Raw genomic sequence first — 15,719 nt, forward strand, 5'->3', positions numbered from 1 at the left:
GCCAACAGAGCGGCCATCTAGAGCTGCACCAATCCCCTGCCAAGAGGGGTGTGACTTTGAGGGTGCAGCTGGCCACATCGGCCAGGACGCAGAGAGGAAGCTGATTGATCCCCCCCGGAAGGGGGCGAGGATGGACTAAGGAGCATTGCTGGAGGGCAGTGGCTGGAAGAAGACGCCGCGAGCTTGGGAGCAACGCAGGTCCAGACACGCCAACCGAGGGCGAGACGACGGACGGGACACCATCAGGAGGGGGCGCTCCACTGGACAGAGCTAATTTCCGAGACAACCAGTAGGAGGCGCCAGGTGGTGAGTCCCAATCCCGTCACAACCATGCTCTTGCAATGTGATTACCCACATGTCATGATACAGTGGGCCAAACTCAGAAGTGGAGGGTTAAAAAGGAGTGGGAAGGTCACAATTGTAAAATCACACAGTGCTCAAGTAGGCTGCGGAACTCCCAGCCACAAGGTATCCAGAGTGCAAGCGCTTAGCAGGATTCAAAGAGGGCCTGGATGTTTATATGGGTAACCAGAAAATCCAATTACAGTAATGATGATATTTTTGAAAAAGTCTTGGAAGGGCTGTAAAGCTTCCCGATTTACAGCACAAAATACGTCTAACTAGTGGGTTTCAGTGGGAAACTTTCCCTAGGAGCAGGTTTTCTCATAGGTGCCTATTGCAGGGCTTCTTCCACCTTCCTCCGAAGCATCTGGAACTGGCCACTGGTTACTGGGCTAGATGGACTGTAGCTTTGATCCAGTCTGGCAGTGCCTATCTTCCTATCGGTGATGTAAATCCAAGACTATGTTTTTGCTCATCTTCCTTGAGCTCCTGGGAGTCTCTAAACTTGCACTGAGAGCAGAAAGATGTCTTGTTAAATATCATCTAATCTCCTTTTCTTTCTCCTTTCAGGAAGGAAAATTCTGAACTCCTGGGACCTGCCCAGTACATTATGTCAGCTGTCAATGACACCAACTTCAACTCTGCAGTGTTCCTTCTCACCGGGATACCTGGGCAGGAAGACGTCCATCTCTGGATCTCTATCCCCTTCTGCTTAATGTATGTTATTTCGATAGTAGGAAATGCAGTCATTCTGTTCATTGTAAAAACAGATGCAAGCCTCCATGAGCCTATGTACATTTTCCTTTCCATGTTGGCTGTCACAGACCTTGGCTTATCAATAGCCACCATACCAACGATACTGGGCGTATTCTTGTTTAACTCTAGGAGAATCAGCCTTGATGCCTGTTTTGCCCAGCTGTTCTTCATCCACTCCCTGTCATTCATTGAATCCTCCGTGCTCTTGTTGATGGCCTTTGACCGCTTTGTCGCAATCCGTGACCCGCTTAGATATGCTTCTGTCTTAACTCCACCAAGAATAGCTAAAATGGGACTGGTGTTTATGTTAAGATCAGTGGCCCTAATATTCCCACTCCCCTTTCTCCTGAAACGGTTCCGATACTGTCGAGCCAATGTCCTCTCCCATTCCTACTGCCTGCACCAGGAGGTCATGAAGATGGCTTGTTCAGACATCACAGTCAACAGTGTCTATGGCTTGTTCATAATTGTCTTCACAGTGGGGTTGGACTCATTGCTCATTTTTCTCTCTTATGTGATGATCCTCAAAACAGTGCTGAGCATCGCGTCCCGTGCAGAGCGCCTCAGGGCCCTAAACACCTGCGTCTCCCATCTCTGCGCTGTCCTGGTCTTCTATACATCATTGATCAGCCTGGCTGTGATACACAGGTTTGGAAATAGCTCTTCTCACTTGCTTCAGATTTTCGTGGGCTACGTCTACATGCTGGTCCCGCCCCTGATTAATCCAATCGTGTACAGCATGAAAAGCAAACACCTTCGTGCGAGGATAATCAGGGTGTTCATCAAGTGATGGATCAGTTCATCACCTGGCTCCAGCACTGGTGATATGGGAGATGAAAAACACAAGGAATGGCAACAGCCACTTATTCCATCCTGGATCCTATTCCCCTGAGGCCTCTCCCTCTTCCCCATCTCCTCCCCGAATCCCTACCTCTACTACTCCCCTTTACCCAAGGCTCTGCCCCCTCTCCAGGTGGGAAGCCCAACCCTGACCCCAGGAAGCAGGGCAGTGGGGGGTTACTGATTAAGGGATGAGGATGGGGCCAGAGAGTAGGAAAGCCTGTGATTTGGAGAAGACTGAATAAATGTGGCCCCACAAAGATGGCTTTTGTTTTAAGTGTCCCAGGCTGAGAGTAAGTCTTTGCAAGGACCTTACAGGGAAGGGCAGTGTCTCTCTGAGCCTCTGCACAGGTCAATAATAGCCCTGCCCTGACTCACAGTGGTGGTGGGAGGATAAATACATGCAAGGTGCTCATATACTCTGAGACCCTAAGATCAGGGCTGTGTCAGGGTTCCACAGAGCAACACCTCTGACCTTAGCCTATAAAAGGCTTCTTATCACAGCCTCCTGTGACAGCTGGCTTCTGGGAAGCCCCATGACTCCGACCACTTGGTGTCTCTGGCAGATGTGGGGGTGCTCGGGGTGACAGTGAGGGATAGGTTGTGGATTTCTGAGGGAGTGTTGGAGCATCACAGGATCGCTGGGAGTTTCAGTTCAGTCACCGGACCAGTGTTTGCCAGCCATTGAGGCTGAATGAGTCTAACTGCCAAACTATGGATCAACAGCCATGGGGGCCTCACCTTAGATGGTCTGGCTGGGAGAAAGCAGTCTGAGGGCAAAGGTCAGCTTCGCACATTGGCCCTGTAACACAGACACGGCTGAGCACTACGATGACTGAGCCCAGGCTCACACAGGTTTCAGCAAAGGCTGCTTCCACAAGAAAGGGGCAAAAAGAGGGGAAGATGCTCTGAGAAACACAGGAAAACTAGGATGGATTCAAAGAGCTCCTTGGCTTCCCAAAAGAATGTAAGTTGGGCCAGTTCTGTTCCTGTATCTCCAGAGCAAAATCTGTCTAACTTAGCTTGTAGTGAGACATGAGATGGATGAGCGTAGATGTCTGACAGCTGCTTGGTATTTAAAAAATATTTTCTCTAATCCTTTGTGCTATTTGCTAATGAACTTCGTTTTAAGGAGGTCTGGTCACAAGCACCCAAAGGGAAGAGACTGATGTGTCCTGTCAGACCTGCTTGGTGATAAGCATTTAGCATAGATGGGGTGTTGTTCCTAGCTCAAAGTGTGGGACAATTGTGAGATTTCCCCCAAGACAAGAAAGGACCTGGTTTAGAGGGTAGAGAGACCATATATCCCATTTTTACTGTGACGATCCCAATTCTTCTTGTCCAGCGTCTATCCTTGTTGACTGTCTATCAACATTCAGAGGAGCAACTTGTTCAAGTTGCAGCCAAGATAATGATTTAAGGCCAGAAAGAGACATTATATAAACTAGTCCAGAGCTTCTCACTCGGGGGGAGGGGTTCCCTCTGGGGGTGAGAAATGTATTTGTGGAGGTGTGTGAGAAGCTTTAGGGAAAAAACTTTACTGTGCACATTTTCCACACAGCAACGAATAATTAGCAAATCTGGTTGCTCCAGACAGATCCAGTCATCAGATGGTGCTGAGGATTTGACTAGGTGGCACTGTGCATTTTCATGGATTTCCGTTCAGCTTGAACAGCATTATACAAAGTTTTTGCCATTGGTACGTGGCTCCGTTTGCTGCCGTGAGGTGTGCACATTTCATTGTAAGCACGGATCACAAATACATTTCTGCTTTTGCTCTTATTCCAATGGATCATTGGCTCGTTCATGCAACAGAAAAAAATCCAACTCCACTGAATGAAGTGAAGCATTACCACGTCATAGACCAGTATATGCATTTGTATGGTGGGGCGGGGAATGGGGACATAAACTCTCACAGACACAAAGAGAAGAGGGCGTGATCAAATAAGTTTGAGAATCATTGATCTAGTCTGACCTCCTGTATATCACAGGCTGCAGAAATACATCCATTTATCCCCATATTGAAATTTTTCCACTGGTTAAGTGCCCTCGCTGTTAAAAAATGTGTGCCTCATTTCCAATTTTAATTTGTCTGGCTTCAATTTCCAGCCAAAGGTTCTTGTTATACCTTTCGCTGATAGATTAAAGAGCCCATCAGTAGCTGGTTTTTTGTTCCTGTGAAAGTGCTTGTCCACTGTCATCAAGTCAGCTCTCAGTCTTCCCCACTTCTACCCACTACACCTCTGTTTGTAGAGCCAAGGGTAAGCTGTAAATGACAGAGGAGGAGAAAGACTTGTGTGTCAGTCCCATGATGGTGTGAGCCACTGATGCGATGCTGCTGTGAACAAGGCAGATGAGATCCTAAAATGTCTCAGGAGAGATAGGGAAGTTGTTAATATCCTTATACAAGGCACTGATGAGACCTTCTCTGCCAAACTGTGTAAAATTCTGGTCACGTGTATTCCAGAAAGAAGAATTCAGGCTGGGACAGGTGCGGAGAAGGGCTGCTAGGATGTTCAGGACAATGGAGGGCCTGGCTGACGAGGAGACTGAAAGAGCTTGGCTAGTTTATCCTAATACAAGGCAGTCTGAGTGGGGTCAGATTGCTGTCTGAATACATCATGGGGAAGGTAAACACCAGGGAAGGAGATGAGGTCCTGAAGCTGAAGCACAGTGTTGGCAAAAGAAAAAACAGGGAGAAACTGTCCAGTAGTAAACTAAGGCTGGAAAGGAGAAGGAAGTTTCTGACCATCCAAGGAGAGAGGTTCTTGAACAGCCTCCCAACAGGAGCAGTGCAGGGTGGGGCAAACAATCCAGCTCATTTTAAATTGGAGCATACACAGGCGTACATAACGGATGATATCCTGTGGTCACAGTTGCCTGCCATAGCAGGGGACTGGGCTCATTGACCAAGGATGTTCCTTCCAGGCCTATGTGCCTGTAAGCAGTCTGAATGAGCTCTCCCCTGACATCTGGTGGTGAGCTGTGGAAAAGGACTTCAGGGGCTGATCTCATTTGCATGGGCACACCCACCCTGCCTAGGTGCTCAGCATGATGGGATTGCTGGCCTCAATGGTCACTTTGGCTGCTGTGGGATACCCAGTCTCTTTTGTTATTGGGGCAGGGATAATAAAGCATCATCATACTGGTTGTGTGAATGAAGGACAACAGAACTGTACTTGGCATTTTCCAATTGAGGGACTCACCGTCAACTGAACAGCACTCACTAGACATGGGACATGGGATCCAAAGACCAGTGAGTTACACTCCACTGTGTAATAAAAAATAAAAAGCAATAGAGAGTCAGACGAAGTGGGTATTCACCCATGAAAGCTTATGCTCCAATACATCTGTTAGTCTTAAAGGTGCCATAGGACTCTTGGTTGTTTTTTACAGATCTAGACTAACATAGCTACTCCTCTGATACTTAGATTCTATTAAGTATCAGAGGGGGAGCTGTGTTAGTCTGAATCTGTAAAAAAGCAACAGAGGGTCCTGTGGCACCTTTGAGACTAACAGAAGTACTGGGAGCATAAGCTTTCGTGGGTAAGAACCTCACTTCTGCCCTTGCATCTGAAGAAGTGAGGTTCTTACCCACGAAAGCTTATGCTCCCAGTACTTCTGTTAGATTCTATTGAAAGTCTTGTTACATGCTGCACAGCAGCAATCACTGACATCTAGGTCTAAGTACTAGATCTGCTTTGGGACAGTATCTCTGATGCAAAAGACTTCCCCACTAACAGCTGAAATCACTGAGAGCTGTGATAAGTGGGGGCCCTGAAGACATCTTGGTGCAGCCAGCAGGATGGCTGGCTGAGAGGCATAGCCAGCAGGTGGAGAGACATGGCAATTAGGCATTGGTGCAGTGACTGAGGGCCCAGGCAGCAGAGTGTGTAAGGTGTCTCCTTATTCCCCCACCCCTTCCGCCTAGGCTAGGAGGTGACTCTGAGGATGCACCTCTGAACTCTAGGTATGCATGATCCAACAACAGCAGCTGTGAGTGAGGTGCAGGGAAAGGATGGGCACATTAATGGGACTTTTGAGTAGCTGGACGACTTTGCTCATGATTTATGTTTATGCATCCTGTTTGTGGTGTTTCCCCAAAGTAATGCCACATTGTTTCCCTCCTTCATTAAAAGGTTTTTTGCTACACTCAGACTCTGTGCTTGCGAGAGGGGAAGTATTGCCACTTAGAGGCGCCCGGGGCTGGTGTGTAATTGTCCCAGGTCACTGGGTGGGGGCTTGAGCTGTTTTTCATTGTGTTATTGTAAAGGAACCCCTACATACAGAACCTGGCCCTTTTTGCTGACGGGCAGAAGTGTTACATGCCTATGGGTCACATTTCCCATTTTGTGTCTCGCTGGGAGCTCATGTGGAGTTGCTTGTCCACTGTGACCCTGCTCTGGGCCCTGGCCAATGGATTTGTCCCTCAATAGATTCAGGAGAAAGCATGACTTAGCATTATGTGGAAAAGGAATTGTTCTTGGGTTTCTGATTAGTGATGTCACAGGTGTTTAATTCCCTGAGTTTCTGGTAATCTCAGCATGCTGAGCTGCCAGCTGCCCCCTCCCCAGCCCCTAGCTCCAGAGAGGAAGGATGGTTCAGTGGTAAAGTTCTGGCCTGGGGTTCGGGGAACTGGCTTCAGTTCCAGGCACTTCCACAGAGTTCTTCTGTGAGCTTGGGCAACTCACTTAGGCCCTCTGTGCCTCAGCTACATGTGGTTTAATGCGGCTCAATGTGAATATGTACATCTAGGAAGAAGGGACGCAGACCAACCTTACTGGGTGGGGGACCCAATCATGGGAAGCAGTGACTGAAAAAGATTTGGGGGTTATACTAGATAATCAGTTGAACATGAGCTCCCAGTGCAACACCATGGCCGATAAAGCTAGTGCAATACAGCTTGTGCAAGGGAATCTCAAATAGGACCAGAGAGGTTATTTTACCTCTGTACTTGACACTGGTGTGAGCACTGCAGGAATCCTGGGTCCGGTTCTGGTGTCTAGAGTTCAAGAAGGACGTGGATAAATTTGAGAGGACTCAGAGAAGAGCCACAAGAATGATGAAAGGATTAGAAAACCTGCCTCACAGTGATAGACTCACAGATCTCAATCTATTTAGCTTAACGAAGAGAAGGTGAAGGGGTGACTTGATCACAAGCTGTAAATACCCGTGTGAGGAACAAATGTTTAACAATGGACTCTTCAATCTATCAGAGAAAGTTATAACATGATCCACTGTTTGGCAGATGAAGCTACACTCATTAAGATCGGAATTAATGTGTAATTTTTTTTTAACAATGAGGGTATTTAACCATTGGAACAATTTACCAAGGGCTGTGGTAGATTATCCATCGCTGACAATTGTTAAATGAAGGCAGGATGTAATTCTAACATCTCTGCTTTAGGACTTATTTTTTGGCAGGTCTCTGGCCTGTGCTAGGCAGGGGGTCAGACTACATGATCACAGTGGTGCCTTCTGGCCTTGGGATCTGCCCAGTGGTGTGCATATCACTGCCCTACTACACAGCATGTTGTACTGATAAATATGTTACATATTGTGAGGTGCTCGGACTCTACAATAAAGTGGGATATTGCTAAGTGCCTTAGAGAGATTTTAGCTCTGTGTGCCTCATAAGAGCAATTTGGGGCACTGGGTGGAGAACTTGAACTCTTCCCAACACCCCTTGTTGACGAGGGAGTTCTGGGCGCCTCCTGCAGCTCGGCAGGAAGAGGGGGAATCAGGAGATGCTTTCAGAGAGCGAAGGATCTGGAAAGCATTGTCTGGTCAAACAGAGCCCTGCTGGGCTGCCCTTTGGTCTGATCCTGACCCCACCCTCTGCATGAGCACTGAGAGCCACTCTAGTGCTGGAGATAGACCTCACACCCTGCATCCAAAGTTTCAACATCACCAAGTTTGGGGGTCGCTGGATCTGGCAGAGAGGGTTGTTTGGGTCCAAGAGAGAGCTAGCAGCAGACATTTGGAACTGGGCTTGGTTCACACCCCTTTCTATTAAGAAAGTTTAAGGCCTTGCTTACGTGGCATGTGCATGTCTCATGCCTGAGTAAGGGAAGGAGACCCTCTGATCTATGACTGAGGTACCCATGACTCTGCAGTCCCATCACTGTTCTGTCGGGCTGTCTGTAGTCTAACCCTGTTCCTTATGACTGGGGGCTCTGTAGCCCCTGTGATTAATGTGCATAAGTCTTGTCAAGTAGTGTCAGGCTAAGCACTGTTAGGCCTCAACCTTCCGGAAGTTGTAAGAAGCGAGTACAGTTGAATCCTGCAAGCATAAGCATAATCTAGCTAGGAAGCTTTATAGCCTAAAAAGGAAACTCTGTAAAGATAGATACAGACTTGTGGTTACTATGCTCTGCAGCCAAATACCTCTTTAAGCTAACCCGAGCATTTTTGAGTCTAGCAAATTGACCACAATTAGCCGCATAGAGAAGAGATGAGCTGAGCACAGGTGCACAGTTCATAAGATCAAAACAACCGCAAATACCACACTCCAACATTTGGCCACCTTCATTGGTTGACCTGTTTTGAAACATGGCCAGCAAATACCGTATAAAAAAGGTGCAAAGATGCAAGTGTGTGTGTGTGTGTATGTGTGTGTGTGTGTGTTGACCTAAAAGAGATCACCCTTTGTCAGGCTCACATACACCCCCTGAACCAAAGGGACTTGTGCTTCACCGACTATCTGTGCCTGGCCAGTGCAGGAAATGGTCGACTGAAGAACGCAGGGTAAGGTTCTTTGGAAGAACGCAGGGTAAGGTTTCGGAGTGAAGAGGTCTGGTTGTGCTCGAGCTAGTTAATCTTAAGTCTGTATTAATACTATAGTTTAATTATATTAGTAAGTTGTTTAAAAATAGTAGTAGTCAATAGTTAATCAATATATAGTAACAGTATATGTTTTGTGCCTTGCTGGAAGCAGGTACAGCGCTGGTGAAGTTAGTAGTTTATAAACCATAATAGCTTTACAAGTCGCTGTGCCTGTCTTCAGTATAAGTTACCATCAAGTTTATCATAAAAGTCAATAAAAGTTTATAAGTTGTTATATAAGGTTATAGGTAGGTTAAGGTTAGTAAAATATCGTTAATCACTGTATTAGTATTGCCTATAGAATTGTATTTGTTGGGGGTGGTTACAGTACATGTGAAGTTGCTAGGCAATCAGTAATAGTAGCGTTGCATGTGCTTGTGACTATTTTCAATATTATTTACCTTTTATAGGTGCACTTATAGGAATAGGTAGTTAATGCATAATATTACTTGTACTTGTGCTTGTCTCCAGTATAACTTGCCATTTGTATTAATCCTCACTCAGTGCTGGTCTTTAATTCTGTTTTTCTTATTCTGTCTGTGTTGCCTTTATAGTCGTAAGTCATTAAAAACCTTTCTTGAGGAATAATTAGTTGTTTCGTTTCTCTTTTGCGGACACTGCTCAACCTCATTACATCTGTGTTGGGTGGTGGGAAGTAGCAATCACCCAGAGCCCCCCTAGGACCCTGACGTGAGCCCCCCTAGGGATCTGACGGGTGTCTCCTCCTTCCCGAGCAGAGGGAAAATGGTCTCTGCCACTGATGGACTGTGTGACCAGAAATGTCCACTAACCCACCCTCAGTACCTTCATTTGTGGGTGCTCCCCTTGAGATACATCCAGCAGCGCCCCCTCGTGGGATTTTATTGGGAGTCTCGCACTATTTCCTGTCTCTCTTAAAGCCCCAACTTCTGGGATCAAGACACTGCGTGGGAATCTCAGCTTTCAGTTTGCCTAAGAAAGATTTTTATAAAAGTGCATTGCAGAAAAGCTAGAAAACCTAAAGCAAGTGCACCCACTGGCTCAGACACCAAAGGCAAATGAAAACGAACTCCACATTAGTATATTTTAAAATCTCATTATTTTTAAAGTAACTCATGACTTTTGCGGGTGGGGGGGGGGGGGTGACATAATTTTTGAATGGGGCTCGGCGATACTGGTACTTACTTCAAGAGATCTGAAGAGCAAGTAGCAAAAGACAAAAATTAAGAGCAATTTTTTACAAAGTACATCAGAAGCAGGAAGGCTGCCAAACAATGAGCAGTGTCGCTGGACGATTGAGGTGCTAAAGGTGCACTGGAGGAAGATGAGGCTGCTGCAGAGAGGCTAAGTTAGTTCTTTGCATTGGTCTTCACTGTAGAGGAAGGGAGAGAGAGATTCCCACACTTGAGCCATTCTATTTAGGTGATAAATCTGAGGAAATGTCCCACACTGAGGTATCAGTAGAGGAGGCTTTGGAACAAACTGATACATTAAACAGTAATAGGTCACCAGGACCAGATGGGATTCACCCAGGAGTTCTGAAGGAACTCAAATACCAAATTGCAGAACTGCCAACTGTGGTATGTAACCTATCACTTAAACCAGATGACTGGCAGATAGCTAATGTGATGCTGATTTTTAAACAAGGCTCCAGTGGCAAGCAATACAGGCCAGTACGCCTATCTTCAGTACTAGGCAAATTCGTTCATACTATAGTAAAGAACAGACACATAGATGAATTCACTTTGTTTGGGCAGAATCAGCACAGCTTTTCAAAGGGAAATCATGTCTCACCAATCTATTGAAATTCTTTGAGCCGGTCAAACATGTGGGCAAGGGTGATCCAGGGCATATAGTGTATTTGGACTTTCAGAAAGTCTTTGACAAGGTCCCTCACCCAAGGCTCTTAAGAAAACTAAGCAGTCATGGGAGAAGAAGAAAGGTCCTTTCTTTGATCAGTAACTGGTTAAAAGACAGGAAACAAAGGTAGCAGTAAAGGGTGAGTTTTCAGAAAAGAGCTAACTAATGGTGTCCTCAGGTCTGTACTGGGATCAGTGCTGTTCACATAGTCATAAATTATCTGGAGCAAGGAGTAAACAGTGAGGCAACAAAATTTGCAGATGAGACACAATTATTCAATATATTTCAAGCCAAAACAGATTATGAAGAGCGACAAAGGGATCTCACAAAACTGGGTGACTGGCAACAAAATGGCAGATGAAATTTAATGTTGATGAATGCCAAGTAATGCACGTTGGAAAACATAATCCCAACTATACATTCAAAATGATGGGATCTAAATTGGCTGTTACCACTGAAGAAAGAGATCTTGGAGTCATCCGAAAACACCCACTCGATGTACAGAAGCAGTAAACAAAAGGAAAACAGAATGTTAGGAACCATTAGGAAATGGACAGATAATGTGACAAATGGCCAGTGTTACTGTGGTGGGTCCCACGCTTCCCCTGGGTGAGGTGGGTCAGGGTGCTGCTCCTTGCCCTTATTCTTGGGTGTTGCACGCTCTGCTTGTGCCCAGGTGGGAGAGAGGGGGGAGTGGAGAAGGGATCTGGGTCTGAGCCCCCACCTCTCTCAACCTTTGCAGGTTTCTTATCCTCTTCTCCCCCCCTTGTGTAGGGTTAACCTCATTTCTTGACGCTGGGGCAGGGTCTCCCTTCCTCCAGTCCTCTGGCCTTTCAAATCACAGTGCGCGTACACTTCCAAGCTCCAGTCCTCTCTCCTTTCTCACTCCACTCTCTCTGCCTGAAGCAGGGGACTTTTATTAGATTACTGACAGAGCCATAATTGACGACAGGTGCTTCAATTAGCCTGTAGTAGCCTTCCCTAGTTTACAGAGAACCACGCCTTAACTAGCCTAGGGCTTATATATCTCCCTTCGATGACTCTTATGCTGCTCTGTGGCCCTGCTGTATCACAATAATAAGGCATATAAATTCATGTTACACCCGCACCTCTAATACTTCATGCAATTTGGTCACACCATTTCAAAAAAAGATATATTAGAACTGGAAAAAGTACAGAGAAGGGCGACAAAAATGTTTACGGGTGTGGGAACAGCTTCCATATGAGAAGAGATTAAAAAAGACTGGGAATTTTCTGCTTGGAAAAGAGATGACTAAGGGGAAATGTGATAGTCTATAAAATTATGACTGATGTGGAGAAAGTAAATAGGGAAGTGTTATTTACCCTCCCCTCCCGCCCCAGATAACACAGCAACCAGGAGTCACCCATGAAGTTAATGAGAATTCACACAACGCACAGTCAGCCTGTGGAACGCATTGCCATGGGCAATGAAGGCCAAAAGTATAACTGGGTCCAAAGAAGAACTAGTTAAGTTCCTGGAGGACAGGTCCATCAATGGCTATAAGTCAAGATGGTGAGGGATGTAGCCCATGCTCTGGGTGTCTGTAAGCATCTGACTGCCAGAAGATGGGAGCAGACGAGGGAGGATGGATCACTCAATAATTCTGTTGCTTTCTTTATTCCCTCTGAAGCATCTGCACTGCCCACGGTCAGAAGACTAGACAGGACTCTGGGCTAAATGGGCCATTGGTCTGAATCCATATGGACATTCTTAAGTTCTTAAATTGTTCCTCTGATGGCTGGGCTGCTGCAGACAAGCCATTTCCAGGGGCTCCCTCTGTTATAGGGCTGCTGTAGCCACCTAGAAGACGTCCATGGAAGGGTGACCATATGTCCAGTTTTGGCCAGGACAGTCCCTTTTATAAGCCCTCTCTCAGCTGCCCCGACTTTTTTTGTCAAGAGGAGGCATTTGTCCTGTTTGCTCTTGCTGACTTGATCAGTTGGCAGCAGCCAGCGAGACTAATGCGCATTTCTGCCACAAAAGCGGGGAAGTGGTGAACAGAGGAATGGTCGGGGGAGGTGAGTGGAGACACTAGCCTCCCTGTATGGGGTGAGGCAGAGCTGGGGGAGGGGAGGGGGCAGCATTCCAGCCACAGGTGACAGCCTCCTGAGACCTGAGGGGGCCCTATAGGATTCCAATGATGTGTGACAGCCTCTCACAGGGGTGGTGGGGGACTCAGTAAAGCAGCTGGGGGTCTCCTGTTTTCTCTTTGGGAAATATGGTCACCCTAAGAGGAGGCTCAATATGGGAGGACAATGGGGGGCGAGCAGGGCCAGCTCTAGGCTTTTTGCCGCCCCAAGCAAAACAATTTTTGGCTGCCCCCCACCCTAACCCTGGGCTCTCCCCCCCCCCAACCCGTGCCCTCCCCCACCCGCACCCCCTGACACCCCAGCCCTGGGCTCTCTCTTCCCACCCCCACTCCCACCCCCTGCCGCCCCAGCCCTGGGCTCCCCCCTCCAAACGTGACCTCCTCGTTCACCACAGCAATCCCCGTTTACACTTGCAGTGGGGATCAAACCATTTCTCCTATTTTTATTTCACTTTAGTATAAATCTTGCCCCCCCCGTCCCCCGCAACCCCATCTTTAGTGCTCCAAATGCACATGGAAGGCATAGGGACTAACCCTCAAACCTTGTACCCGGAAAGGGATGGGGATCTAGTAAAGAGCGTTCAGGCAGAGGAGTGGGTGTGGGGATGCTTGGGGGCTCTACACTGGCAGAGAAGCAGGGTGTGATGTACTCGCGGAGCAGGGTGGAGGAGGAGAGGGGGTATCAGGAGGGCTGTGGGAGAAGAGGTGCAGGGGAAGGGGGACGTGTGAGAGGAGAGGAATTGGGGAGGGTACAGGGGGAGAGGTGCGGGTGAAGGGAGAGTACAAGGGAAGGAGGTGCGGCGAAGGAGTGATGGGGGGAGGTACAAGTGGAGGGGCAGCGAGCGGGATGGGGGTGCAAGGGCTGAGAGGGGCAGGCGCTGACAGCTGCTTCCCCAACCCTGTGCAGGCAGAGCCGAGAGGATGGACACTGACCTCCAGGTGCCCGAGCTGCAGGGGTCTCCCGGCAGGGCAGTATCCCCCGCTGCCCTGCTCGGAGCCGGGCTCTGCCTCTCCCCGCCCCTGGCGCTGTGGGGGCCCGGTGCAAGCAGCGCGGGGCTGAGGCGGGGGAGGAGCATGGTGGGCTGGGTCTGGGGGCAGGAGGGGGCAGCTCCCTGGCAGCTCGGGCTGCCCAGCCACTCGCCCCATCAGCGCGCGAGCTGGGATCCGCGCCCCCTGCCCAGCCCGGCAGCGTCCTGCACAGCCCGCTCGAGCAGGGAAACGCCGCGCCGCCCTGGGGAGACTCAGAGCAGCAGCAGTGGCGGCAGCAGGACCCCTCCTCCCTCCCTGCATCCCGGGCCCCGCTTCCCTCCCTCCCCGACTCCTCACACACTCCGGGAACCCCTCTCGCCGCCGCAGCCTGGGCTCGGCTCCAGGGGACGGTGCTCTGGCTCTCCAGCGACAGGGCTCTGGCCAGGGCTGGGTCCCGGCTTTTTCCCGCCCCAAGCAAAAAAAAAAGTAAAAAAAATAAAAAAATAAAAAGGGGGCCGGAGTGCCGCCCCTTGAAAAGTGCTGCCCCAAGCACATGCTTGGAGCGCTGGTGCCTAGAGCCGGCCCTGGGGGCTAGTGCTGCCACCTTGGGGTGAGGTCCTGTAACATGAGGGACAGAGGCTCATGGTTTGAGTGAGAACTGGGCTGGAAAACAAGAGTCTTTTCCCCTTACAAACAATTTTGACCCAAATTAAATTGTTTCTTTTCCATCCATTTTTTGGGGTGAGTTTTCACAGAAAATGGATCATTTTTCTCTGAAAGCTCAGCTGCCATGACTTTGCCCACCTGCAGCTGCCTGTATCCCCAAGAGAAACTGGAGGCTTTTCATCTGCCTCTTCCTCATAACATTAATGAAGGTGGCACTGACAGAGTCTATGGCTGCACTCTGGGCATGGAAAGGTCGAAACCTCCCAACCAGTCTGTGGCTGGGGTATTGTGCCCATCAGCTACACTAACCAGCCTTCATATCTCTGTGCAGCCCCCTCCACGCTGTACAACACCCCTTCAGCAGATCCTGTGGGCAGTGGCTGCTGTGACAGGCCCTGGTAGCACTTCTCTGATGAACCTGTGCTAGCAGGGAGCTGGAGACAGTCCCAGAGCAGTTGTGGAGGCCCAGAGATTGTGGATGGGTGGGCCTAGCTACCAATGGATCACTGATATCTGTGCCTAACTTTGGGGATCCAGGGCTCCCTTTTCATTCCTCAGGGAGAAGGGAAGGGATCTAGCCACCTGGAATGATTCATGGGAAATTTCCATGTAGGGAGCCTTGTTGAATCTCCCTTCCCTGGTCTGCATCCTGGATTTGTAATACAGGACAGGGCGCTGCCGAGGAGAAATCTAGTCCTATGTTATTATTATTCTATGTTTTAAATTTTATTTCAGACTGATCACAGCTGTGACAGCCTCACCGTTACCACTCGGCCGCCCCCGAGGTATCCCAGTGACTAATCATAACCATATGAGCAGTGATGACGAGCCCTGATTCCAGGAATAGAGCCTGCAACAGGGCTGGGGCTGCAGTCTAGTTATGTAGCATCACCCCACGTCCCCTGTGATTTGGCCTCCTGCAGTTTGCCATTGGCCGTGACGGGGGTTAAAGCTGGTGCACACTAAGCCAAGCAGCTGAAATTCCCTGATGGCCAAGTGGCCCCCAAGGGAATGTGCAGACATGCTTCATAAAGACAGTTGCCTCCCTGTCTGAACAGATACTGCCTGCTGCCTGTGCAACCTCTCCGATGACTCCTTGTCCTTCACAGTGAAGACCTCTGGTGTCAGCGGCTCCCCTTCTAGCAGGAATTGGGTATGTTGGCAGGGGAAAGGTTTCAAGCTGTTTTCATTTGAAGGCAGGCATGGCTAGGTAGCTTGAGAACCCCTCCCCTACATCTGCCCATGCTCCATGGTGGGTTATTCAAGTTGCACAAAAATTTGACATTCAAAGTGCTCTGGGCCCTATCCTGCCAGTGGCTGAGCGAGAGGAGACACCACGGAATATCAGTATTACTTCCCCAGTCGCCTCAG

At 48.7% G+C, this 15,719-nt stretch overlaps 1 protein-coding gene across 1 annotated transcript; it reads left to right on the top strand.

The window, feature by feature from the left end:
• Positions 1-952: 952 nt before the first annotated feature.
• Positions 953-1,888, top strand: LOC128830203 (olfactory receptor 51G2-like). The gene has a single exon (XM_054015990.1). It carries the CDS (start codon positions 953-955, stop codon positions 1,886-1,888), a length of 936 nt encoding a protein of 311 aa, XP_053871965.1.
• Positions 1,889-15,719: the final 13,831 nt, after the last annotated feature.

The sequence above is a fragment of the Malaclemys terrapin genome, chromosome 1 (genome assembly GCF_027887155.1).
Source record: "Malaclemys terrapin pileata isolate rMalTer1 chromosome 1, rMalTer1.hap1, whole genome shotgun sequence".
NCBI classification, from domain to species: Eukaryota; Metazoa; Chordata; order Testudines; family Emydidae; genus Malaclemys; species Malaclemys terrapin.

Excerpts from the sequence above, each read along its gene's own strand:
- LOC128830203 (XM_054015990.1), top strand. The coding sequence starts at position 953 with ATGTCAGCTGTCAATGACACCAACTTCAACTCTGCAGTGTTCCTTCTC.